Below are 26,019 nucleotides of genomic sequence, written 5' to 3'. Positions count from 1 at the left end.
TGTAGAACAACCCAATCTGGTTGGGTGATCACCACATACTAAGCATAACTTCAGAGTCATTAACAGTGATGATTCAAGTTGATAATCACCCCAACAAACCTATGCAGGAGTTTGACAAGGAGTTTTAGTCTTGTCACGAACATTTGCAAGGATCCATCACTAAAGAGCAACGCATTTCATTACGCAGGATGGGAGCATTTAAATGCAGAGGGATGCCTCACTTGGTTTATCAGACAAAGGAGGAGCGAGACAAGAAGAAGTGGTGAAATAAACAGGATGAAGATGCTCTCGAAGGAGACGAGGTAGTTTAACATGAGAGTGAGAGAGAGGGAGAGAGTAGCTGCACTGAAAAAGGTGAATTAGTATTCATCAGCAGTAGGTAACTCTGTGGGAGAAAGGTGGCAGAGGAGAAGGAATAGCACAAGAGTTCAGGGAGGGGGGAAGAACACTAGAGGAGAGATGGATGGAGGGTTTAAGAAAGGGATGGAGGGAGAGATGAGGTGATGAAGGGTATGGAGGAGGAGAGAGGTAAAAAAGTGAAACAAAGGTGAGTGAGGTGAGATGAGATGTGAGGAAGACGTGGGATGAGACCGTTCTAACGACAAAGAGAAAAATCAAAAGACTGGGCATCCATGCTGACCATAAAAGAGATCGTGGGAAAAGAAGGAGAGGTCTGAAGTTAAATTATGTTAAAATCACTGGGGTACCAAAGATGCCAAAGAGAAGGCAGAATTTATGCTTTTCAAAGCAAATGCAGTGGGTGCCATTGTCGCTGTGAATTTTATGCAAAACAACCAGATTGTGAAGTAGGAAGATTTTCTCTTGGGTATGAAGATTTTATATGTCATAAGGGATCAGCTTCAGAATATTTATTTGATGGCTTTGGCAAGAGGAAGATGGCACTATGTGTAAAGGCTTTTGGAGGAATGTAAGGCTTACCCTTTTGGAGAACTGTAAGACTTCGAACCCTAAAAAGAGATAAATCCTCATGTCCAAAAAAAGCAGTGGTCACAGAAATGTTCTGATTAACACCATTTGCATAGTAATTTTTGGCCATTAATGTGACTAAATGTAAGAGACAGGGAGACATACATGAGGAAAGATTTTTTAATGTGAATCAGACACCCTGGACAATCAGTAACTTATTAAATGTGGAATTCAATTTTAAATATCTAATTTGTAATGGCACAAGTTGGATATAGTTTGAGTTGATAAGGCAGCCAAAACCAGGTGTCAGACCCCAACACGATCTCCAGACAACCTGCTTGGATTTTCACATAAATGGTGTTGGCAGGTGTCAGAGCCTGTGCTTCATTACCTAACACTGGTCCTGTGTACAAAGTGAATGGATCTTGCCATTTTGACAAAAAAAAAAAAAAAAAAAATATATATATAGTCGGACATTCAGAAACTATATAATATAGTCAGGGTTTGTCTTTTTTTATCATAAAACAGCCCTTGACACAATACATTCTACACAAATAGTACTTAGATTTTTTCATCATAACTAACATTACATTGCACATGTAATACTTTCTTTACTGAGACCGTTTTTTTCTGTGAACAATGCACGTATACATTTATTGGATGCCTCTAACCGTAGAGACCGCCTGAGAGACCTGAAGGAGCCTGAGTATCTGAGTCATGCTGGCCACATGGTTAGAGGTAGCCAGCCATCAGCATAGATCCTTATGATCCATATAGCCTTATGGTTCATGACTGCATTCTTTTAATTTTATTATTCCATAAATCTGGACACACAGACAAACAGACTCCATCTATCCCTCCTTGTTTGACTTTAAAGCCGACAGACAAACAGACTCCATCTATCCCTGTTTGACTTTAAAGCCGACAGACAGACAGCCTCCATGTATCCCTCCTCCTTCTCCTTTGGGATTGTCAGAATCCAGCGGTTTCCTCCTTTTTACTTTGTCTTCTTGCCTCGGGACTTCTTGCTCTTCCCTCCGCCTTTGCCTGCTTCTTCCTGGGGGAGGAATAAGTTAACAGTGTTAGGCACGAGTGAGGAACGTGAGCCTGGGCAAGGTGATTTCATCACCCACAGGTTCCGCTCTGTTGGACTGCGTCCGTTGGCCAGCCTCTGCCGAGCAAACTTACACTCCCTGCGTCGCTTTGTTTGCTACTTAGTTAGCTCTTAGCATCTTATTCATTAGCCTAAGGCTAACTCTGGTACCACACATCAATATTGGCAACAATTATGTTAAAAATTGTACATGGTCCCTAACAAATAAAATGAATAAATAAAAATAAATATTACAACTCACAAATGTCTTTTATATGGATATTAAAGCATAACACCCTGTTTTTGATTAAATCTTACACAACAGCCAGCTATCATTACAATATGAAATAAAGGTTAGGTTTCTTTTTTGTACTTAAAAGGATGAGTCTTGGAACAAATTGAATAAATACATTTGAAGGGAGCATGTACTCAGCTGGTTGTCTATTTAAAGAATTGCATATTTGTCACAATATTTAATGAAGTATCATGTGGTGAGGGTTGCTGAATATATCCCAATAGTCAACAATGTCTTTTCTACTTCATTTTTCTTTTTTTTTTCTTTCTTTGAAACACTGAAAGCCTCAGCCTTTTCATGTAGAAGCAAATACAATACCTTATGACATATGGATGCATTATCTTCTGTTTTTGACACTTCACACACTTTAGCAGGAACCCAGAAGCCTTTTTTCTATCCCAGAAATATGTTGGGAGATGGACAGGAAAGTATTCCTGAGTATTCTCCTGACTGAAAATACCCCTACAATCAGGTCAGGCCACCGTGATGCTTGGTACTCTGTACTACTGTAATTCCAGACTAATGGTGCTTTCAGTGCCTCCATTCATAGAGCCAACTGCTGTGTAACACCTGCTCTTACCTGTCAGCTTTGCTACCGTCATCTATGAGCTACTGTCTGTGTAAAAGGCTACCTGTAGCACTGCAGCATGGTGACCGTAAGTCATAGTAAGACTTATGGGATGAATTGTCCCAACCTCAGTGCTGTGATAACCACATGTGCATATTAAACTACTGCAAACAACGTTTAGAAACTGGATTTTCTCTTGGTGGAGGGGAACCAGGTGACAGCCAATTGTTACATTTTCTGTGCATGTTTCAGGAACACAGCACATGCTGGGTAGCGACATGCCAGCACACGGTGGCAGATTACAGCATGCAGGCTGGCAATCAGACGACCCAGCGTGTCGGAGATGGGAGAGCAGCTAGGCAGGGAGCAGTCTGATGGAGCATCTGTTGTGCTGGATCTCGTCTTTTGTTATAACACAGGGCCAATTTCAGGGTGGCAAACCGAATCTTAAAAGGTGAAATATTTGTGTGTGTGTGTGTGTGTGTGTGCTATTTTTATAGTTTTGTTTACGTTACATTCATGTTATGCAATTTCATTGGTAACTTTAAGGATACACACACGTTAGTCTGAATAGTGGCCGATCATGTGATAATTGCTGTGTCTCAGCAATGCTGTGAAGTCTTTTTCAGTGAGACTGTCTCACTGTCTTAGTGAGGGTCACAGAAGAGTCATCTCACCAACCCTGGAGTTGGAAAAATGTTTTAACCGTGACAGATCCTCCGTTGTTCATTATCAGAATTTACTTCACTGAAGTGTTTGAATGTTGACATTTTCCCTAAATTTAGATTTGTATTTACCTCTGTCAGGTACATAGATCATTGGTTGCTCATTTTTAGAATGTAAACATAAACATCCAAAGGCCACCAAAGCTCATTTCACGCTTCTGTCTGAAGAGTTTTTCTTTTAACTCCACACAACCTCATCTAATATTTATTTCAAGGTTGGCAAGTACAGATCTCATGCTGCATGAATAGCAAGGGTATATTATAATTATTCCTCAAACATAATGATATGCAAGGGCTCTCACTTCAAGAGAGTGTTGGTTCTATTGTTATATGTACACCGACAGCAGCTGTAGTTGAAACAAGGACTTGTGAATTTTGAGTTGATGCTGTATTGTTGCCTTTTGTTTGGGCACCATAACATAACTGTTGTGGCCTTTTAAGATTACTTTTATGCACCACACTTAAAGGTGCAATCAGGGACAAAAACAAAACAATCAACAATTTCAAGCCCATAACATTTTTATGGGTTTGACATTTTTTGTGACATTAAGCAATCATCTCCTCATGACCACTAGCTGTCCATTCCGTGAGTACACTGTAAAAAACAACGGTCTCTGTAGGCAGCCCAGGCTCTGAAAAGTGGAAATAAACAAAGTGGGTGAAGTCTGTGCCCCAAAGAAAAACTAAATCATGCATGGAATTTCCCTGGGGATACTGAAGGTAGGGGTGAGATACCTCTCTGGCATGTTTCATTTGGTCCTTGGTTAAAATATGATGTACGTTCTTTTGCACAAAAGGGTCTGCTAATAAATTTAAACACAACACAAACAAACACAACTTCCTGTGAAATCCCTGACCGCGCTTTTAACAGCCGAAAATCCGAACTGGGATTGGAAAACACATTAATGGAGGGCACAAATGCACAAAGCACGTATTGTGATCAGAATTTAATCAGATCTATCACCTCCAGACGAAGTCTGTCTCACAGTGTAATCAGGTGTCAGGTGTGTGTATGCATTCTTGTTCAATTAAAATGGGGTGTTATATAAGCACATTGTTACAGTTATTAAAAATAGCTGCTGACATTCAAGTGTTTTAATTTCAAATCAGCTTGGTCTTATCCATGTAATCAAGGCAACAATGTGTGCTTTTTGTGTTTTTCTACTTTGATTTTGCTCTTTATCTGCAATTCTATGCAATTATATACATATTGGGGTTTCGTTTATTAAAAATGGCTGCATAGTCCACCATGAGCTCTTTCCAAGACCATTGTCAAATCGCTTTCCTCTTTAGCTGCCAGCAATGACTGAAAAGATTAATGTCTACATAAGATGGTGGCAATAGCTAATGAGTGACTGTTTAATCTTGGGGACTTCAAAGGACTTCCAAACAAGCCAGCCCTGAGTTTACTTAAGAGTGAACTCTTTAGCATTGCATGAAGTCTGGCTTGAGGCAGAAAAGGGCTGTTGAGGAAACAGTGCATAAGCAGTGGCACTTAAGGTACTGGCACTTATGTAACCTTCTATAAATAATAATAGTAAAAAAGCCTCAGATACAGTATTATCCTCAGGAAATATTGTTTCCAGAAGTTTAGCCCTACTTTTTCCCAAAAGGACTGAAAAGACGAGAACTTGTGATGAGACCTTACTTTTCAGCATCTCCACAATGCACAGCCATACACTACCTAGTACCTCCCTCAGGAGCGGTAACAGAACAAGGCACCGGCCCCTTACAACCGACACATCAGTTGCCAGGGTCCGGGGAATCTGAAAGAGCCCTTCTGCATAATTTAATTATGACACTCTAGAGGGCCTGGTCCTGCTTAAGTGCTCACTCCGTCCATTATCATGCTAATAAATGACAGCGCGAACATGGATCATCATCACAAAACAACAGGCTCACACATCTAACTGTTTCCAGCTACAAGCATTTATACTCCAAGCTTGCTGTTGAGCAAATACTTTGCTCTGCCCACTGCAACCTCCCATATAATGGCGTGAAAAAACATATGTTACAACAAGAGTGGTCTTCAGATTCTATTTTGTGAGTGAATGAGAGTGCTTAGCTTGTCATTAAGAGTTCTATCATTACATGTACTGAGAAGATGCACAGTGCATGGTGACAAACATCCCAACCGGACTCTGTAACCATAACAATGCGGCACTTTCCCATTTGCACAGAAATTAACCGGCATCAAACAATAAACAATCCAGTCACGCGCTACTCCAGAAATTAAACTCTCTCTTTCCCATCCAACCACAGAGGAAAAGAGCTTTCAATGGACACAAATTGTTGTTCACTAAAGAAGACACCGCTGCTTTGCCTGTGGTTTCCTTTGATTTTTCCAAAACTCTTGAGGCTCACTGAAATATGATGCAAATGCCATTCCCTTTTTGCCCTCACACTGATGCAAATGAGCAATTAGTCAAATCTGATTGGCAGACCCAATGAATTACTCGGCCCCTACCGAACATTCAGCGAAGCCCTCCTGGACCAGGATGCTCCTGGCACAGTTGTTGATGTGTTTGAAGCGGTCTGGCCCCAGCAGAATGCCCCCGTACCAGCGAGTGACCACAACCATCACATTCCGAACATCCAGAATCTAAGTGAAAGGAGAAAGCAGAGGACACATGTTTTTTGGTGAATGTGTTTGTTTTGTTTGGTGAATACGACAGCACACAGAGGAAAAAGAATCAATGGGAATTTGACACCGGAAACAGCACCTACAGAGCAAACCCAAAAGTAATCATCTCCTTGTGTTATCCATCTGCCTGTCAAAATATTTAAGTAATATTATATAAAATGGGGGGAGGTATGGTTGGTGTGTGACAGTGAGAATGACGGTTACAAATGAATCAGTCTGAGCAAGAGCTTTGTTTCGCCTGTCAATCTTCTCATGCCATGTCTGGTAGTGTGCCAGCGTGGGGCATCTGCCATCTGCCTGTTTTTATCTTGTTTCTGAAGGAGCGCACTTCAATGGGAATAGTCTGCTCTGTGGCAGGGCATGTGTCATGGCTTTCAACCCGCATTCAATGGATTCAGCTGAACTCCAAATGAATGAGAGAGGAAGTCGTGAATAAGAGAAGGAAATGAAGGAAAGAAAAAAATTAATTAGAAAGATCCAACATTGTTATTTTAATTAAAACAAATGTGAATTGGAGTTCACTCTGAGATTAGTACTGCTTTGCTAGACAAAAAAAGGTCATGCCTTTTTCTTAGATTAATTGAACACTCTGGACAAAATGAGCAAATGAACCAAAGAACCAAGCTACTGTACAAATGCAGATTGTGTGAATGCACATCTGTCCAGCTCTACTCCACTGTACACAGATGTGTTGTGTTTTGGGAGATGGTGGTGGTCCGGGATCTGGGCTCTGGTTAGTGGATAGGGATCTGGTTAGTGGATAGGGATCGGGCTCTGTAGTGGATAGGGATCTGGACTCTGGTTAGTGGATATAGGGATCTGGACTCTGGTTAGTGGATATAGGGATCTGGACTCTGGTTAGTGGTCAGGGATCTGGATAGGGATCGGGCTCTGTAGTGGATAGGGATCTGGGCTCTGTAGGGGATAGGGATCTAGGCTTCCAATTGGAACACCTTAAGGTTGTGAGTTCGATCCCAGGGGTTGCCACCATTCTGGGTGGGTCACAGAGCTTGTGGTAAAAAAAATGATTCAAATGCTTTAAAATGCTACCTTATCAGATTTAATATTTGACCTTTATTTTGATAAGACTCTATTCATATGTCAGTCATTGCCATAGACATAGCTAATGTGACAGGTCATGTTAGAACGCTAAAAAAATATATGGGTCGCGACTTAATGAACAGGGACATTGTGGGTCCCAAAGCCAGATCAGTTAAGAACCACTGACTTAAACTATACGTACCGGTATGTAGAAAACGCACAAAATCAAATCTGTTCCTGCTTTTTTGATGGATAAAAGTTTTCTGTTATTCCCCGTTGGTAAAACATGTTACCAGTTCCTACCAGAGGAGGGGCGTCCCTCTCTACCTTCAAAAAACTCCAGCTCCCAAGTGCTCCCAACACCTGGCTCAATCTAGCACTTACCACTAGACTATCCCTGCACCACTAGAACTGTCATTCGATTGTATTTTGTAAGTCACTTTGGATGAAAGCATTGGCTAAATGAACGATAAATGTATATGTAAATGAGTTTTGCAAACATCATTGACACAACATAAGGTATTTTTCAACCCTCCGATAATTTTGACACAAAAAATAAGTCACGCTGCCTCAAACCTCAAAAAGGTAATCCCAGTGAGCTTTCCCTGAGGCAACTAAGTACATGGAATAGCAGTCAACCAACACATGACTCAACACTCAGTGAGTGTTTAGATTCCTAATGTGCCAGAAATAACAATATCAAGACGCTTTGACTTAATAGACCATCAACGACATCCACATGCTGCCTCTGATTTACAATCGAGTAGCCATTGCATTAATGCTTCTTGAAATGAAGGTTGGTGAGCCAGAAAGGAGATATGATAATCAAGGGATGTCATGCAACAAGACCCACCAACCCCCTAACAAGATGACAGAAGATGACAGGAGAGTGGAGGGGAGATACCATGCTGATGCTGGAGTTAGGCACTTAGGCACAGCATGCCTGACAAGCTGCCTGGCTTTCATTAAAATGCTGCAATAGTTTCATATTCTTTCAATGAGTACTTTGCACAGGGTGGCTAGCAGATGGAGATGAATTGTGTGTGGTTTTTTGGCCATCAGAGAAAGGGAGAGTGTGTGAGAGATGCACGCAGGCATGACAAAGGGAGAGTAGATGACTCAAAAGTTGTTTTTCAGGCATTAACACATTTCATACATATATTCATACATTCAGCAAATTCATTTTGGCTCAGCTAATTACCTTCTGAGAGAAGCAATACTGTTTTATGCCTCTAAGCTCTTGACACAATGGTAAATTAGCTGACAAAAAGGATTATACTCCTGCCTGTGTTCAAATGTGGCCATTATCTTTGCCCAAGCAAACAGGCTTCGCTCACTCTCTCACAGACATAGACAGACACACACACACACATATACACAAATTGTACCTGCAAAAGATGAAGCAGTCTTCCACCTGCAGCTGTCTCACCATCATCCTCACAGTCTTGCAGGAAGGTGTTCTTGTCCTCACAGTGTATCCTACACACAACATAACGAGACTGAGGAAGACACAAACCCTAAGGAGGTGTGCATGTGAGTGGGCATGGATGACCTTGAATGAGAAGTGTGAGAGTGTGTGTGCGAGTCGATTACATAAAGTACATCGGTGCATGCTGTTGTTCATGTGCATGTCCATCTGCATGTGCAGGTACACTTCCTACTCGTCAATTCTATACTTGCTGTCACCTTTCGCTGCCGTAACAATGTAAATGTCTCTGTGAGACGAGTAAAGGATTTTATCTTAGCTAAGACGCACTTGGAAATGTACTGTCAGGAAACGCACATTCAGAAGAGCCGTGGACTGACCAGACCGTCCCTTCAGACGACTGCATGAAAAGGCTTTTCCTATACTTTGGACTTAATCAGCCCTTGATTATTAGACTACCATAATCAGAGCCGCTGGAAGATGAGAAGAGAAGTGAGAGAACAAAGACTTCTTCCTCCCAGTCACATTAGCCTCTGATGATGATGGCTCTATCAAACAGCACAAAAATGCTAATTATACTCTTCAACAGGTTGGGCTCACTCAAGCTCATCACAGGCTTTTCCAGTGAAACATATATTCAGGCTTCATTTTCTATCTGCTTGGCCTTGGTACATGCACACAGTAATTAGGCACGGATGGATCCGGTAGGCAGGCTCTGAATGTCAGCATCACCTGCTGGTTAATCTATCCCAGATGACACACTCCACCGTCCACTGAGACACAACCCATTCTCCTAAAACCCAGAGGAATACAAACACATGAGCCCATAGACTGTATATACAGTCTATGCATGAGCCCATAAAAATAAAAGATGCTAGAGCACATGCAGACACACCTAAACACACACACATACATATACACACACACACACAGTCAGACACAGACAAACACACAAACACACAAACACAGAAAACTCAAACTCAAGCACAAACTCATATAATAAATACTGGAATGCAGAAAATATTGAAAATCATGGAAATGGACACGTGTGAAGCATGCCCATGCCCTGCAATGAAAACCAAATTGTTTACCGGTATGCATAGATGTTGTGAGTGGCACTGGCTATCTTTTTATTTTCATACAGCTTGTCCAGTACCAGTCGGACCTGAAACTCATTCAAAAATGCAGAAAGCAAAATAAGCGTTGACCATTAATATTCAGCGGTTTCCCCAGGAACCCAGCAGGATCGGGCTGAAGGATGCTTTTATCACATGCTAATGGAAAAGCATCTGTGCAGGAGACAATGCCACGGACTTCCATCAGAGGTCAGTCAGCCTGCCCGGTGTGAAAAGTCACCCCGAGAGTGACATGTCTGCTGAGGGTCGCATTAAGTGCTGTGCTCGTAGTTGTCATTCCCGTGGCTAATAATGTCCCCCCACCCTCAAAAGTATTCTTAACACATCACGTAACACATCTAGTATTCATCACACATCACAATTTGCTTTTCAGACAAAAAGCGCACTCTCTTTATGTCTCTTGTCTTTATTTATTTCGAACAAATACACAGTCAGAACCAAACATTAGCAGGCTTTGATTATGAAAACCAATGAAGCGTATCCATCTCCACACCCACTTATAAAAAGCAACCTGATAATCATCTATCAAATTACATTGCACAAGCCTCTGCTTTCCCTCTTTTTGTTTTTTTCCCCTTAAGTTTTATGTTGTGTGTGTGTGTGTGTGTGTGTTTGTACCTGTACCTTCAATTTCAACTGTGTTTGCCAAACCGTCACTGAACACACTCAATCCAAGCGTGTCCTCAAAGGCAAAAAAGAAACCCACACACTTTCACTTAATTAGTAGGTATCAAATCATCTTAAGTCTCGCAAATATTTTCTGCGTATATTTTCCCATAGCAAATCACACCTCTCCCCACAGTTGCAATAAACTCAGCCCTGCCGGCACGGAGCTCAGTAATAATGGAGACGGTGTTTACCTAAGCGTTACAAATATTGGGGTTCCTGTGCTGCATTCACACTTGGGAAGAAGGACTCGGGCTTCTTTCAGAGACGTGTTTACTTTTCTGCCTCAAAGCAGAGCCTTGGAGAGGAACACCTGGCAGGGCCCATCAGACTTTGGAGGAATGGGCCAGGCAGAGTATTGACAGACAGCAGCGTTTAATTATGCGTTGCACACAGGGTATGCTGCTCAATAAATGTACTTCAGCGGAGAGGCCCAAGAGTGCAGTATTTGCATTTCCTTTCTTCTCATTAAAAGCTGAGCTTTAGCTCCTCCTGATCCTTCCTATCAAACCAGACCAGAGAGCACCGTGCATTGTGTGTCAATGGGGAGAAAAAACATTTTATTTTGGTGAGGTTGTCATAGAAGATGTGAAGGGGGAAAAACGACCCCCCCCCCCAAAAAAAAAAAAAAAAAACACTTCTACTTGCCACTACAACAACCTCTTCTCTAGGGAGGAGCCACTGCTTGTCAATGCGTTCCGTGTTCCGGCTACGTGGAACAGGAATTAGACAACAGTGAGGGAACACGACCAGCGGGGATCCGGAGCAGCACTCGACGCACCGACATGCCGAGTGGCAAGGGAAGCATTTAGGAAGCTATTAGCCACTGAAAGGCCCTCTGCCTGTTGTTTATCCCTGGGTTTGTTCAACCGTTAGCGACCATGACAAAAGGATGACTTAAGCTGCTGATCTGTAGCCTCAGGTTTTTCTGGGAATTTCAATCACCCTTTCGGAAGCACATCTCATTCTCACTGCGGCAACAACAAAAAAAGTGTGTACACATGCATACACAAACACAAACATAAACACACACACACACAGGAGTGGGAGAGAGGTGATACTTCCAAATATTCATAATGTGACATTTGGGGCTGAGTGTGTGTGTCTGTTTATGAGCATGTCTCTGTGTCACCCTCTATTTGTTGTCACAGTGAAAAATTCACAAAGATTTCCATTTTTCAATTTCAAACAGCAATCCTGCAAGAATCCAGCAAGCATAAACAATGGCGTCAAACAAAGGTGATCAAAACAGCAAAGCAACTACAGGAACTCAACGGATCATTACGCCTGTGCCTGAAAAGTTGTTATGAGCCTGCGAGAGTCTGCGAAAGAGTGTGTTTATGGGTTTAGCTACCAGTCCACTAAACCGGCATAGCAGTCAACTGACTCAGAGTTCAATTAGCCAGCCATCCATCCCCGTCAGGCTATGACACAGCGTACTCCAGGAAAGTGTATTTGGGCCTCACAGTTTAATTTGAGTGTACTAATGTGGTATTAGAGACCAATTCATCATGCAGGATTTAAAAAGAGTTTTGCCAGGGAACACAAGCGCTGATTTGCAGACAAATTTGTAGAAGTTTGACACGAAACGAAAAAAAAAAAAAAGGCTACTGGAGTTTCCAGGTTCAGTGGAAAACAAGGTTCGGTGCCCAAAGAAATACTGTGAAGACAAATGGAATTTTATTTGAATACAATCTTAGGAAATTATTAGACATACGTCCTGAAAGACACTGACATAAGTCTCGAAATAAGTTCTGAGTACTTTCCACTGTCTTCACAGTATAATAACAGCATGCATAATAACACCTGAAAATGTTCAGTCCAATGCACTTAGGCTGATCAACAGCATCTTTTGAAGCACATTGGGGGGGGTTAAAAAGCCTCTGGCAGCATCTGACATGTGAAAAACACTTGGGTGAAAGAGACAGGTGTCTTTTTCACAGCTTTTATGAGCATGGAACATCTCTCACAGATGAGTGGGAGAATCCCGAATCCCAGGTGCCAGAGATGGAGCATATTGTCAAGTGGCTGCGCCATCCAAGTTCTGACATGTGACACTTCTGTCAGCTCAGATGTGAGTGTCAGCAAACAGGAAAGACAGCTCTGTTATTCATATGTGTGTGTGCATATGATGCAAATGTAGTTTTTGTTGTTACTGATTTGTATGTGTGTGTGCGGATTGTGTGGTTGTGGTATAGTCCATGCTATTACTGTGTATGTGTGATAGTGTGGTTGACTGTTTTTAGTGGGATGTAAAAAATATAAAGATGGCAATCACATATCCTTTAGACTGTATACTGGTGGCCATTAACAGAACAAAGTCCTATATTAAACCTTCAACTGTTAAATTAAATAAAAATAGACCTAGAAATGTGCATTGTAATTTAAGTACAGACATATATAAAGTTCAAGGGAATCCTAGACAATGGCACAATGATGGGGGTATACGTTTGACCCCCTAAAGATGTGAAAGAGTTGCCAAGTGTGATCAAGTGTGTGTGTGTGGGTGCGACACACTCACAGAGACAACAAGGAGATTACAGTGAGAGGCCAGAGAGTGGGAGAATGAGAGGGAGAAAGAGTGGCTGCATTCAAGACACACCCACCAACACTCCGGGCCAGCTGCACACCTCTCAGAAACACTTTGACGGATGATTACGAATGATATTTCAAGGAGCAACTCATTAGGCCTTCTTTGTCGATTGGTGAGCGATTTGCTTAGTGTCCTTCATGAGTCTCTTACACTGATGTTGTGTTTCCTGTGAATGAGGCGCTTGGACAGTAATGCTCCCTCTTGTTATTTTGTCGAGGCTACTGGTGACATTTGCTGGAATAGCAAATGACAGAGGAGGCTCACTTACCTGCTTGGGGGTGACCACCATAGCTAAGTGAGGTTGGAAGGTGCTCCGTCTTTCTGTGATGGGTTCACCGTGTTTAATTTCAGGCAACTCTTCCCCTAAACAAACACACACCACACACACACACACACACACACACACACACACACACACACACACACACACACACATACAAATGCATCTGATTATGTAGAAACGTGCAACTCTGTAATGTGCAAATACTACAGCAGCATTATGTGCCAAATTCACTCAACATCAGGTTATCTCCTGACCTCATCTACCCACCTGCCAAATGCTTAGCAGTCATTCCACTTCAAACTTTCATAGCAACTTTCATAACAACTTTCATAACAAGCTATGAAAATGGCTTCTCTGTGCCCTCACTGAAAGGGCAGCTCTGTCCCCAGGCCAGTGCTTAGACTGTGCACATGGTTTAGACCAATCTCTCTGGCCCCACTCTGTCAAACATAAATATGGAATATAAACTTTGTCAACTTCTAACCCTGCAAAGTGGATGGGGGAATGCAGCCCACTCAACATGTCACACCTGCCTCCTTTGTAACTCTGCTTATGGGACTGGCACAGAGTGTCATAATGGATATGATGCACCTGTCAGGTAAGTCAGTGGCCAGCAGCTGTGTGCCTCTTTCACTTAACTTCATTCCTGGACGCACCACTCGAGGGAAGATGTCAATGTCAGACAGCAAGGTGTTTTCAGGCCTATACATCATCATTGGCCTTAGTGCTTCTCTAAACTCTGGTGAATGAATCTTCTCCATTGGCCCATCACTTCAGGCATTTCCCTTCCAATCACCTGTCCAGTCTGAACCACCTCAGGGAGGCTTTGGATTGTCTGCTTCCCGTTTGGCATCACACCCAAGGCTTAGTGCATAGTCCATTTGCCGCGAGTTGGCTGGGAAAATCACGCACAAACTACAGAGAGTCACTGCCTGGGCCCAGCCTGAAGACAACACCGAGATTCATTGTTCTGGAAACTGAATTTAAGTGGACTAGCACTCAGGCATCGCAAAGCTGTGTTATTGTCTTTTATAAAGCCTTACTGTTGTCCAGCCCAGTAACAGCAGGCCCAAAACAAGGGCAAACGTAAGCGCAGATGGTGGAGCTATGAGGTGCTCCCCAGTAAAACATTAAGCCACCTTATCTCACGCCTTCCACTCTGATGGTGGCACCAGCTGGTGGAGGGTAAATGACATCGCATTTCTTGTCCCATTTCAATGACATTTAATTGGGTTTTGGACCCAATAACCATGGCAACACTCGTCCACGTCTATGTGATTTTTGTCATCTTGTAGGAGGAAAAAAGAATTATGGCTGTATACTCCACCGCCATGACATGTTCACAGGTAATAGAGCCACTGTTATATTCTTAATATTAGACAGTCTAGGTATATTGTAAATTCAGATTAGATTTGACAGATTCAGTTGCATATATAAGGCTGCTTATATGAATATACAGGGCATTGCAGACTTGAGGTAAAACAAACTACAGTAACATACCCCCAAGTCGATCTACAAAAAGATGGGCTTGGTCGGTGTTCTTCAGCACGCTGTAGTCTATATAGTCTTCCTCATCGTCATAATCTTCCTCTTCCTCTGTCACCATGGTTTTTCTCAGCTCAGACTCCTCCACTGCAACACAAAACACACACACACACACACACACACCAGACACACACACACACACACACACACACACACACACACACACACACACAGACAAAACAAGTCAAGCCCATCATATAGACCAGTGGTTTTCAAAGTGGGGGCCACAAGGGAGTGCTAGGGGGGCCTCAGCAAGTTGGAAGGAAAAATAAAAGCAACAAATACATTTTAAATATACCTATTACTATGAGGGTTGTTATACAATGCCATTAGAATAATTTGTCGCATATCTGAACATTATATTGTCCATGATAATGACTAGGAATAATAGTAGAGTGATAGCTCTCATATAGCAGAAAGCCCAAAATGCAATTTTTACACACTGTATGCTCCATCGCAAAGTGCTTGTAGCTAAAATAATTATTAGAATTAACTTAATGTATTTTTACATTTGCCGTAGTATTGTAGATGGGTTTAATAACACATCAAGGGGGTCCTTGGCCAGAACCTAGTGGTATTTGGGGAGCCTTGTCGTGGAAAAGTTTGGGAACCCCTGATATAGACAACAGAGTTGCCAGAACAGTTTTCACTGTGCCATGCCTGTTCACACTTTACACAGCCATTTAAAAAGCATACATATGGGATCGACCAGAACAGACACGCCATGAAATAGGAATAACCCCAAGATACAGGAGAGAGGGAAGAAAATGACACCGTAGGGGAGTTATACCCTGAGCATTTTACAGTTTCAAGGCTGACTTAATGAGCCGGGCACACATAGGACCCTGCCTCGGTTCTATTCCTTGGGGTTTGGGGCTGCAGAGTAGAATGGCAAAGTGGTGCCGTTTAGCAGAATGACCAACCAGCAGAAGTGAGATTTAATACATCCCTTCCAACATGGCTATGAAGCCCTTTCCAGAAGGCAGCAATTGCATGCTGGCAGACCATCAGATAATGTGAAGTGATGCTATAATGCATACTGATGAGGAAAGGTTAACTACCGCCTGGCTGAAGGGCCTCTCACTAGTCAGTGAGAGTCTAGCTTGTGAATTTATCCCTGCTCCACTGTCTGAAGATCATCCCCACTTAACCTTACAACAACCACGCTGCTAACAGTCTCAGGCAGAGAGGGCTGCATGAGAGGGACCTCCGACCATGGCTACTCTCTCAGCAGCGAAGCAATGAAGGAATGAGGCTACACACTTTTCAAATCAACGGCACAATCTATTTTATGGTTAAAGAACATTTGACATAGTGATTAAAGATTACAAAAAGGGTGGATTCACTTAATTGTCAATTGTGTCAAGCCATTTTCATCATCCCTCAAAGAGACAGTCCAGATGCAAGACACTATCCAGAACGGCACATTCCACTAGTTAATGTGGCAGAAAATAACAGCTAGTGAGATGGGCAAAGCATGCGAAAGAGGGGCAGGATTTCAGCTATATAATATCTATCATACTTCTGTATTCCTTTAATTCATATATATTGTACAATTGTAAATAAACAGTTTAGCCTGTAAAGCACACTGGGCCAACTTCTGTTGTATTTAAATGTGCTATAGATGTAAAGTGACCTGACTTGACTACAATGGGACAGGTTGACCTATCTCTCTGGGTTTTTTTCTTCTTCATAAGCTCACCCATGTATCACAGTGAGGCGAACAGGACAGGGAACCATGTGTAAATTCTAACTTGTCACTGCGCAGCCACTCCTACTCTACCCAGTGACCTTTTAGTAACTTTAGGTCATCCTGCCAACCTCCTGAAACCTCCTGTTGAAATTTTAATGACTTTCCCAGGGTAAAACCCTGTTTGATCTTTATGACAGGAGTGCGCTCCTCGACCAGGCTCTGGAATATATTTATATTACCATAATTATGCCCCAGCGGATACTTTCCCTCCTCTTAATAAAAGAACATGCAGATATTCTCCGCCCTGCGGAGGTAATTAATGGTAAATAAGAAGGACAAAAAAAGAAAAACAAAAAGGGCCAAAGTGACATCGGAGGTTTCAAACCTCATCGGAGGTTGTATGCATTAGCACATTTGAGACTCATAACACTGTAATCTACCGAATACAGACCATTCTGTTATATATAAATGAAGAAATAGTCACAATAACCTTCAAATCAAAGTTCCCTTGGCCTTTGGAATTAAAATAGCCCCACATCATCATACCCTTCACCATACCTAGAGATTGGCATGGTTTTATTTCAGTTAGCCTAATAGCTGCTTTGATTTGCATTAAGAGATGATATGGAAAGTACCCCATGTCAATAGTGAGATATGGTGAAGGGTATGTGATGATGTGGGGCTATTTTAATTGCAAAGGCCAAGGGAACTTTATCAGGATCCATAGTTCAATTTTTTTTCCATTGCTCATTTTTTTACTTTAGGCATTAAGATCAATTTCCAAAAGATAATTTTATGTCCTCTTTTTAGTCAACTTTAGCATGGGTTCAAAAACTTATGAGCCTCACTGTGTGTGTGTGTGTATACAGTGTGTATATATATATATAAATAATATATATATATATATATATATATATATATATATATATAAATAACCTTATCATGGTGCAGATGAGGACTGTCTGAAGCACATGTGCATAAAAATACCAGCCAGTGAAAAATACCCACTAGAGGTGTGCTACAAAGGGTTATACATAGGCAATTCACATAAAAAAGTTCATTTTATTTTTTATGATTACGCTAAACAGCTGAGTGGTTCCTTCAAAAGGTTAGGCGTTTGTGTTTGTGTGTCCCAACTAAATATAATGGCCTATGTAACATCATGTCTTATATGACCAGTCACTATTTTTGTTCCCTTACCACCAGTGAAATCCTCCTCTATGCATTTTAAAACAGAGAATTAAGTGTAGAGGCGAGGACCTTGTGAGAAAGACACAAGAGGAGCGCAGTACAATGCTGGTACCCCAGGATAAATTTAAAAAACTCCTCTGTGTATGGTGTCCTAAAATCTCTGAAAAGCTTAACTTCTTCTTCAAAAAAATGCATTGGCTGTAACGGCAAAGACACACTTAAATGCAGTAAGTAAGATTTACGGATCAGCTAGTGCCAGCCACAGATTTATACACCTCCATCTCCAACCATGCCCTCACCCATACCGAATTGTGTGTTGCAGACAGACATCCTGGATGTGCAATCTATTACTTGTGGCTTCTGTGATTGATTATATGGTTGAGGCTCAGAGAGCAACTTGAGAAAAGATTTCTCTGACAGAGCCTGGTCTATCAAGATAGATAGATAGACAGATAGATACTTTATTGATCCCCAAGGGGAAGCTTGGCTTGTGGTAATACAAGTTGACTTTGGAGACACTTTGGAGAATGCATCTAAAAACTAAAAACAAACTGCATACTGCAACATAGCCCTAATAAATGACACTGTACCAGAACAGGGCAATGGTGCTGTAATCCTGCCTGAATTATCATGGCACCATGTTGGAGCCACTTCATGGAAAAAATTGCATCGCTCCATCTCCTCACTCCAGCACATGCATTTGGGGCTGGTTTTTATTGGGGGGTGGGGTGGGGTGGGGTGGTGTGGCTGCACACCGCAAGGCTTGAGGAGCGAGGCCTCAGGAGTAGAGCTTCCACCAGCTTGACACCGCGAGAGAAATCTGCCCACTGCTGTACTTCACTGGGCCCCAGCCAACACTGATCCCTGCTTCTGTGGGATATGATAATGACCAGCACAGACCTAGCAGCAGCAGCAGCAGCCAGCTCTTGCCAGCTCCACTGGCGAAAGCACATCAGGAAGCACAGAGCCATCTGTGTGGAACAGTGGGTGGAGTTCATGCGAAGAGAAATGCATGGAAAACTGGAGTTACCATCTAAAAGAGCTGTTCAAATAAATTGTCACCTTCACACAACAGGGTGCAATGAGTGTACAAGAGGGTAAACAACAGAAACAAATACAGTTTTTGGTGTACTATTATCACTGATATTCTGTACAACATAAATAACATTCTGTATGAACTGGTGTCTTCAAGAAGCCTTTCAAAATACATCCAGTTAAGTATTTCTCTCTGAAATGTTCCCTTTGTGTGTAGAAAATTAGACCAATATTTTCAAAGAAGAAAAGTTAAGTATTCCGATTTGTACTTGCAGTCTTTCCATTGTCATCTTCTTCAATGTTAAATTTTAAGACTGTGAAATTGATTTGATTAGTGATCATACAGGCTAATATTTTGTGCTCCCTGCCCTAACCACCCTCTTAATTGAATAACTACATCCAGCTCTCTTCAAATATACTTCCTGCTGTGACAGCATGACAGCACACCCAGTAGTCATTAGATGATGAAACATCCCCTTTCATTAAAATTTCATTAGGAGTAACAGTGCTGACATTTGCATATTATTTTGGTGACAATCAGCTATCAGTAGAAAAGTGAAAATCCTTGTCATACACACAGACATGCAAACACTGCACAAAGGAGCTAATAACTGATGCAGGTCACATTTCAAAAAATGCTTAACTTTGTTACACGCAAAAGAGATTCGTCCTTAAAGGTACACAGGTCAATCTGCATGTAATGATGCAGATCTACAAACTACATGGATGTGCCCTTCTCAATTTTGCTTAACAACCTGTCAACAATTGTCAAGCCAAAGGCCAATAGGGCCTCATATTTAGTAACACTGTACTGTATCTGGGGGCAATACCATAAAGTGCAACCTAAAAGTACTTACGTATCAGTATGTCATAGCTCTACCCTTCATTCTATCTTTAACCCCACCAGTAACTAATATTGGTCTGACTTATCAGTATCAGTGTTTTGCTCAATTTTCTTGTGCGTCAATATGCAACATTGCACTTTTCAATTACAAGTGCAACACGTGTGTCCACACATGAATTTACCACACTGGACCATACTCCATCCTAATCAATATAAAAACTTCTCACATTTTCCACTGGCCTAACTTTCTGTTGATACCATCTGTTAATCTGTAACTGTCTAATGAAAGTTGACATTTTGCACTCAATTTCTCACTTCATCTAAAGCACTACTGATGGTATCTGTATGCTACGGAAAAGTCAAAGATATTCTCACTCTCATAATTTACTTGATTACTTCATTGTCTGACGACTATTTTCACAGATCTGCTGCTCTATCCTCAGACATTTAGGACCACACACCTCCACACCATAATGCCTTGCTGGGCAGTCAACAAGCACAATTCTACAGAACTAGTTTTCCTAATACTCATACTTAGTTTTCCTCACATTAATCTCATACTCATCGCATACTACACACATAAAAACATGAAGCAACAGCCTTCACATTGTCGAAACCACTTACTGTAACTTAGCACACCTGCCACTTCACAACTGCATTGTATTAAAAAAAAAAACAGCCACATTGCACTGCGTGTGGACTCAATATGACCTCTTATGACCTGTACAACTGGAGTACCTGTTATGCTATGAGTGCAGTCTAAAAGATAGCACATTGCACTGAAAAATGGTGTGATGCAGGTGATCTACTAGGCGTAAGTGAGTGAAACATACAGTGAAATATCGAGACAACCTTTGTTTAAAGAAGCTTCAGTCATGGCAAACCTGCAGTTGAAAGGGGCTAGCCACAACAGAACATTTAGCACAGCATAATTACTGCAAGAAGCAAATGCATATCATCTTGGCAGTTAAAATGACATTTTAGATGGTTACTGGTTATGTATCCCTTTCTTTTACAAATTTAACAAATAGAAATTATTATGAAAATTATATAGTTATACTGGGAAAGAGCATTTAGTGTCACATTCTTTAGCCCAAAACAACAGCAGTCTTGCCATAATGAGATTGGCCCTGAACATATAAAAACTCAGCTGTTCATCATATGAATTTATGTGAAAAACAATGTTTGATTTTGTACTACAAGTCACTATGTAGTAGGGAAGGGTCTATTCAGTACCCTCATTGCAACTTGAGGAAGAGTCCATCAAAACAGACAATGACTGTTTACTCATCTGAGAGATGCTAAGCTAATAGTAGACATTTTTGTGAATGGCTCATGATTTTGAATGAATCAGGGACTCTCACAAATGTCCACACAAAACAATGTCACGAAATTATAAGAGAGCAAGGTAAGAGAAGATAACAAAATGTTATTTGAAAGTCCTTCTGGAACATCCTTTAGCCCTCCGTATTATCTGCATCAGAAACTAATTTGCAAAACGGAAAAACGGCCCTGCAGAATCCCTGAGATGATAAAAGAATAAAAGATTAGCAGCACTGCAGACCAGGTATATTAAATGAGTGTCTCCATCAAAGAGGTCCTTGTCCACATACACCCAAGATAAACACCCAGGGCTTCTGCTCTCTGGGCCTCTGCAATTTTGAGCCCGTCATCAATACAATGTAATCTTCTTGTCTCCATTAGGAACTTTAAACAAGATTCCAGTGCCAGTAATGGAGGCTTTCTTGGGTGGCGATTGTATCTCAACCCCGTGTCTTGCTTTGAGAGGCAAACAAATGAATGAAAGGAAACGGGGTTCTGGCCACCACCCACCTGCATTTCCACAGCATGCTTTAAACATAATTGCATTTTATAAAACCGACCAGATCAAAAGACCTTTGTTCAAAACTGAGGACACTGTCAGACTGCCATTACTTTCAAAGCAAAAACATCACAGTGGCTCAGTTGTCTCGGGGAACAAATGACTTGTGCAGGGGCAACAGGGCCTGAGATATGCTGGCAAAATCCCAACGTCAAATTGGTATGCATGTATCTCAGAAAGGTTTAATATTTTGTGACAACACAGTCCCAAAGTTATGATAGGTTTTTAGTTTTTGGTCCTGGATATAGTAGTAATAATAATAGTATAAGTTTAAGTATATAAGTATAAGTATATATACTCTTTTGATCCCGTGAGGGAAATTTGGTCTCTGTATTTATCCCAATCCGTGAATTAGTGAAACACTGCACACAGTGAACACAGTGAGGTGAAGCACACACTAATCCCGGCGCTGTGAGCTGCCTGCACCAACAGTGGCGCTCGGGGAGCAGTGAGGGGTTAGGTGCCTTGCTCAAGGGGCCGTGGCAAGTCCGGTTACAAGTCCGAAGTGCTAACCAGTAGGCCACGGCTGCCCCTAATATATAGCAGTATTTGGGCCTTCCATGACACAAGGAACCTGTTCTGAGATCTTGCTATGTATCCTAGGTAATGCAAGTGCAATGTACAGTATGAGCTATATAAGCTGCATAAATATTGTCAAAATATGCCTTCATGCCCACCTGTTACCTGCTCCATTTTGTACTTCTTTTTAATGGTTAAAAATGGCATCGTCATGAATAGGATCTGTTTAATTTACTTGCCTTTTGGAAAAAGTGCCGGTTTATGTACTTCCCAGATCCCCATCCTCACAGAGCAGCTGTTTTGCTTTAGTAATGCCACCTAGTGTATGAATCATGACACACAAAACTGATTTCACAGAGAACCCTTTCCAAGCAGTTAGATGAGCAACAAATATGATGTTCCATCCAGGAAACCACAAGCAAATTTATAGTGCAGCCCGAACTCAAAGATTTGTGCCCTGCGAACCAAAATTCGCAAGGCACAAATTGTGTGTGTGTGTGTGTGTGTGTGTGTGTGTGTCATTTCAATAAATTAGCCTCTTACCCGAATCAGAGCTGAGAGACTTCTCCACAAGAAATTCCCGAATTTTCTCCACCCAAAGATAGAGGATACTCTCACCAGCATTCTCCCTGATTACAAAAATTCATTTAAATTTAGTGTCTGTACAGTAGGTGCACAAATGTACAGCCTACATATGCCTCTGTACAACTAGAAGCAACATGCTATTTAGTGATCTTTTTCCAAATATGCTAGATACGAGATACTAGATCTCGTTAGTAAAAAGGATATATAGACAACGGATATAGAGATAAGAAAAGACTGTATAGTCCTGTCAAAAGTATTTTGGTGCTGTCAACCACTTCACCCTATATGTAAACCATATTACTTTGACTGTAGAGAATGTAGAGTTTCACTGGGTCTACTCACAAATAAATCTCCTCCAGGCTGATTGACAGTTCCATTCTTTCTGGACCTCTCAGCCACCCAGCACTGAGAAATATGCAAAACACCCAACACATCAGTTAGGCCTCAGTAGCTGGGCTTCCATTGAACTTTTTTTATGTATGTTGACCATTCGAATAGGAAATCCTGAGTGTAAATGCTTGATATTTGCCAAAGTTGTCTAAGAAATGTATGCTGGAAAAGAGATGCATAAACTCCAAATATGCAAAGGGTTTAATGAAACTGAGGTTGATGGAAAAACAAGTTCATTCACAATTGTTTATGCAATTGTATTAACTGCTACTGTTAAAGTTCACAGCTGTTCACAACCCCTCCCTTGTTGGGAAAGAGCCCATTTTGATGTTGCATTCGGTGGGGGCAGTAATATGTATAGCCTTGCATTTTCTTCCGCAAAACTTTCATGAATACAATTTTAAAAAAGCAAACGAAGAAGATGGAGCTAATGAGCCTAAACAGCATAGAATATTGATTCTAAAACGGATAGTTCCGGTCCTTGTTTATGATTGACTGGATCACGTTCGATGCCGTAAAATCCAGTACAAACATACACCTTGACCACATTTCGTTCTTTATTACTGCGATACCACAACTTGATAGCTGCGTCTTGACGTTGCTTGGCAACCATTCTGATTGAGTAACGAATGGCCACAGTATAGTACCATGAGGACCTTGGAGTGCAAAAGAAAAGAATCAAGTAACAAAAGTTGTTAAATATGGATCCTCTGGTGATGAGCAACTGGTCATGGGCTGAGTTAACAGATGTAGTTCATTAGCAGACAATTTATGTTAACAATGGTTTCTTTTAGCTCTTTTTCCACCCACTCATTTTCAAATTCATCCAGTGAGAACATGGCATATTTGGTAAACCAATGGTAACATTCGTATACAATGATAGGGATAAGTGTTTAATAATAAAAAGACAGGTTGGGACAACCATTAGTTCAAAGGCATTTGAGCATAAGGAGTACTCAGTACGCAATTTTTCAACATAGGCCCTGTTGTTTGAGGTCCCTGAGTACTCTCGGTAGAAAAAAATTAAATAAATCGGTGCTACAAAGCTTGAGTTGTCCTTCTGTGGCGAGTGCAGCCAGGAGACTACAAAGCTACGCTATGGGGGCAGATTTTAGACTGTGTTTGTGTTCGTGTTTGTGCCTCTTATAAACTCAAAGTGTAAAAGAACTGACCACATTACTCCAATTCTTAAGTCCTTGCACTGGCTTCCAGTAAGTAACAGAATTGACTTTAAAGCTCTATTGCTTGTTTATAAATAAGTAAATGGAGCAGGACCTAAATACTTGTCAGACATGCTTCAGCAGTACACACCTTCTCGTCCTCTCAGGTCCCAGGTGAAAAACCTGCTAGTAAAACCTACTGTTAGAACTAAACATGGTGAAGCAGCTTTTAGCTGCTATGCGGCTCAGCTGTGGAATCAACTTTCGGATGACATCAAAAAGGCCCCAACTGTAGCCAGTTTTAAATCTAGACTTAAGACCAAACTGTTCTCAGATGCTTTCTGCTAACTGTGGCGAGTTACAAATTCTGAATCTGCCTTGATAATTATTCTACTTTATCTTTTATTACTTTTTTTTTTTTTTTTTTTTACTACTTTTGCCTTTGTTTTTTGCTTACTAATTATCCTTTATTTTTAAATGATTTTACCTTGTGTTTTATGTTTTCTTTTTTATTATGATCTTTACCTTTTAACTATTCTTTGACTATATTGCCCTTCTATGCTTTTATTTGTTTGGTTTTGTTTATGTAAAGCACATTGAATGACCTCTGTGTATGAAATGCGCTATATAAATAAACTTGACCTGACTTGCAACACTTCACTTTAACCAACCATTATGCCCACCCTTCCCTTTAAAGGGCATTCAAGGGACACTGCCTAAATACAGCCAGCATCATGGTTTGCTTAACTTGCAGATATAAGTAAAGCTACTTTTTTTTACTTTGTGTCAAAAACATTAGAAAATGACACAAATAAGATCCCACATATTATTTTTCAATTTTAAGGACAGGGGATTCTTTCATTCAAACTTACTTTATTTGATATAGAGGTGGTGCTCTGCTGGGATAGTCTGCAGGTAGAATCGTCTAAAAGGCAATCCAACACAACCTTAAACCAATAATGTTACATTTCCAACCAATATGCTGATTACATGTAGATGAGCCTACCTGTAAACAAGCTGTCCATTTTGGATGGTCTGAACTGTCAGATATTTTGATGCAAAATATTCTTGAAGCTTCATCAATCACACACCATTCATCACCATATATGGATGACAGAGCTTCAATCTCATCTATCTGAAAAGAGAATAAAGAGTTGTGGAAATCAATGAAAAAGTGGCTGCAGCCATAGACGTAATAGAGATTATGATGGCTGCAGCATTTTCCTGTTAGTCGTGACTTTTAACTGTGATGTTGCACAACTAACTTCAATCTCTGACAAGAGTTAAGCATATTGAATACATGATTTAGACATAACGCTGTATTTTTAATCGCATTCCTTAAAATAAATTCTGCAGATGACGTTTACAGTAGCATACCTGAGATTGAAGATCACCCATATCCTGCTGAGCCATGTTTAAACCATAGCCTAGGGTTTAAACTAACTTACTGCTAACATAGCCTACTGTAGAGTTCTAACTAATTGTCCACGTTGCTTCGCAGCAGCCTCGTTGTCCACAACCTTCACCACCAGCAGCAATTTCAATGAATTGACGCTACAACCTACAGCAAATGTCTAAAATGCACGTACGAAGAGAAAATGGGCTAAAAGTATTTCCAGTCAGTCATCAACAGTTAATACATTAAAACAAAGAGTCCATCTAACTGACAGTAAAGTTGTACATAGTGCATGTGTTGTTTAGGCTGTGGCTGTCTTGTGTTGTCGCATATGCTCCCGCCCCTGAACCTATCAACATCAAGATAACCTTGAAGTTTTCCT

The 26,019-nt window shown here is 41.1% G+C and overlaps 1 protein-coding gene across 3 annotated transcripts; it reads right to left on the bottom strand.

Moving 5' to 3' along the window:
- Positions 1-1,093: 1,093 nt before the first annotated feature.
- On the bottom strand, positions 1,094-25,994 carry impact (impact RWD domain protein). 3 transcript variants are annotated; one of them, XM_076278809.1, is made up of 11 exons: positions 25,619-25,992; positions 25,248-25,376; positions 25,114-25,166; positions 23,034-23,096; positions 22,650-22,735; positions 14,898-15,029; positions 13,383-13,477; positions 9,811-9,884; positions 8,682-8,772; positions 6,076-6,210; positions 1,094-1,984 (listed from the first exon to the last, which is right to left on the bottom strand). In XM_076278809.1, exons 1-11 carry the CDS (start codon positions 25,652-25,654, stop codon positions 1,925-1,927), a joined length of 954 nt encoding a protein of 317 aa, XP_076134924.1. In that variant the 5' UTR covers positions 25,655-25,992; the 3' UTR covers positions 1,094-1,924. The 3 variants fall into 3 exon arrangements, with proteins under 3 accessions (XP_076134924.1, XP_076134926.1, XP_076134925.1); XM_076278811.1 differs by lacking the exon at positions 25,114-25,166; XM_076278810.1 differs by lacking the exons at positions 1,094-1,984; positions 6,076-6,210 and having other exon boundaries at positions 8,688-9,614; positions 25,619-25,994.
- Positions 25,995-26,019: the final 25 nt, after the last annotated feature.

This window comes from Alosa pseudoharengus, unplaced genomic scaffold (assembly GCF_046254945.1).
Source record: "Alosa pseudoharengus isolate Yale_2024_CS ecotype anadromous, Long Island Sound unplaced genomic scaffold, YU_APseudo_1.1 YU_APseudo_1.1_scf_11, whole genome shotgun sequence".
Lineage (NCBI taxonomy): Eukaryota > Metazoa > Chordata > Actinopteri > Clupeiformes > Clupeidae > Alosa > Alosa pseudoharengus.
Note: the sequence above shows the minus strand (reverse complement) of the source record. Positions and strands in the feature narration are given on the sequence as shown.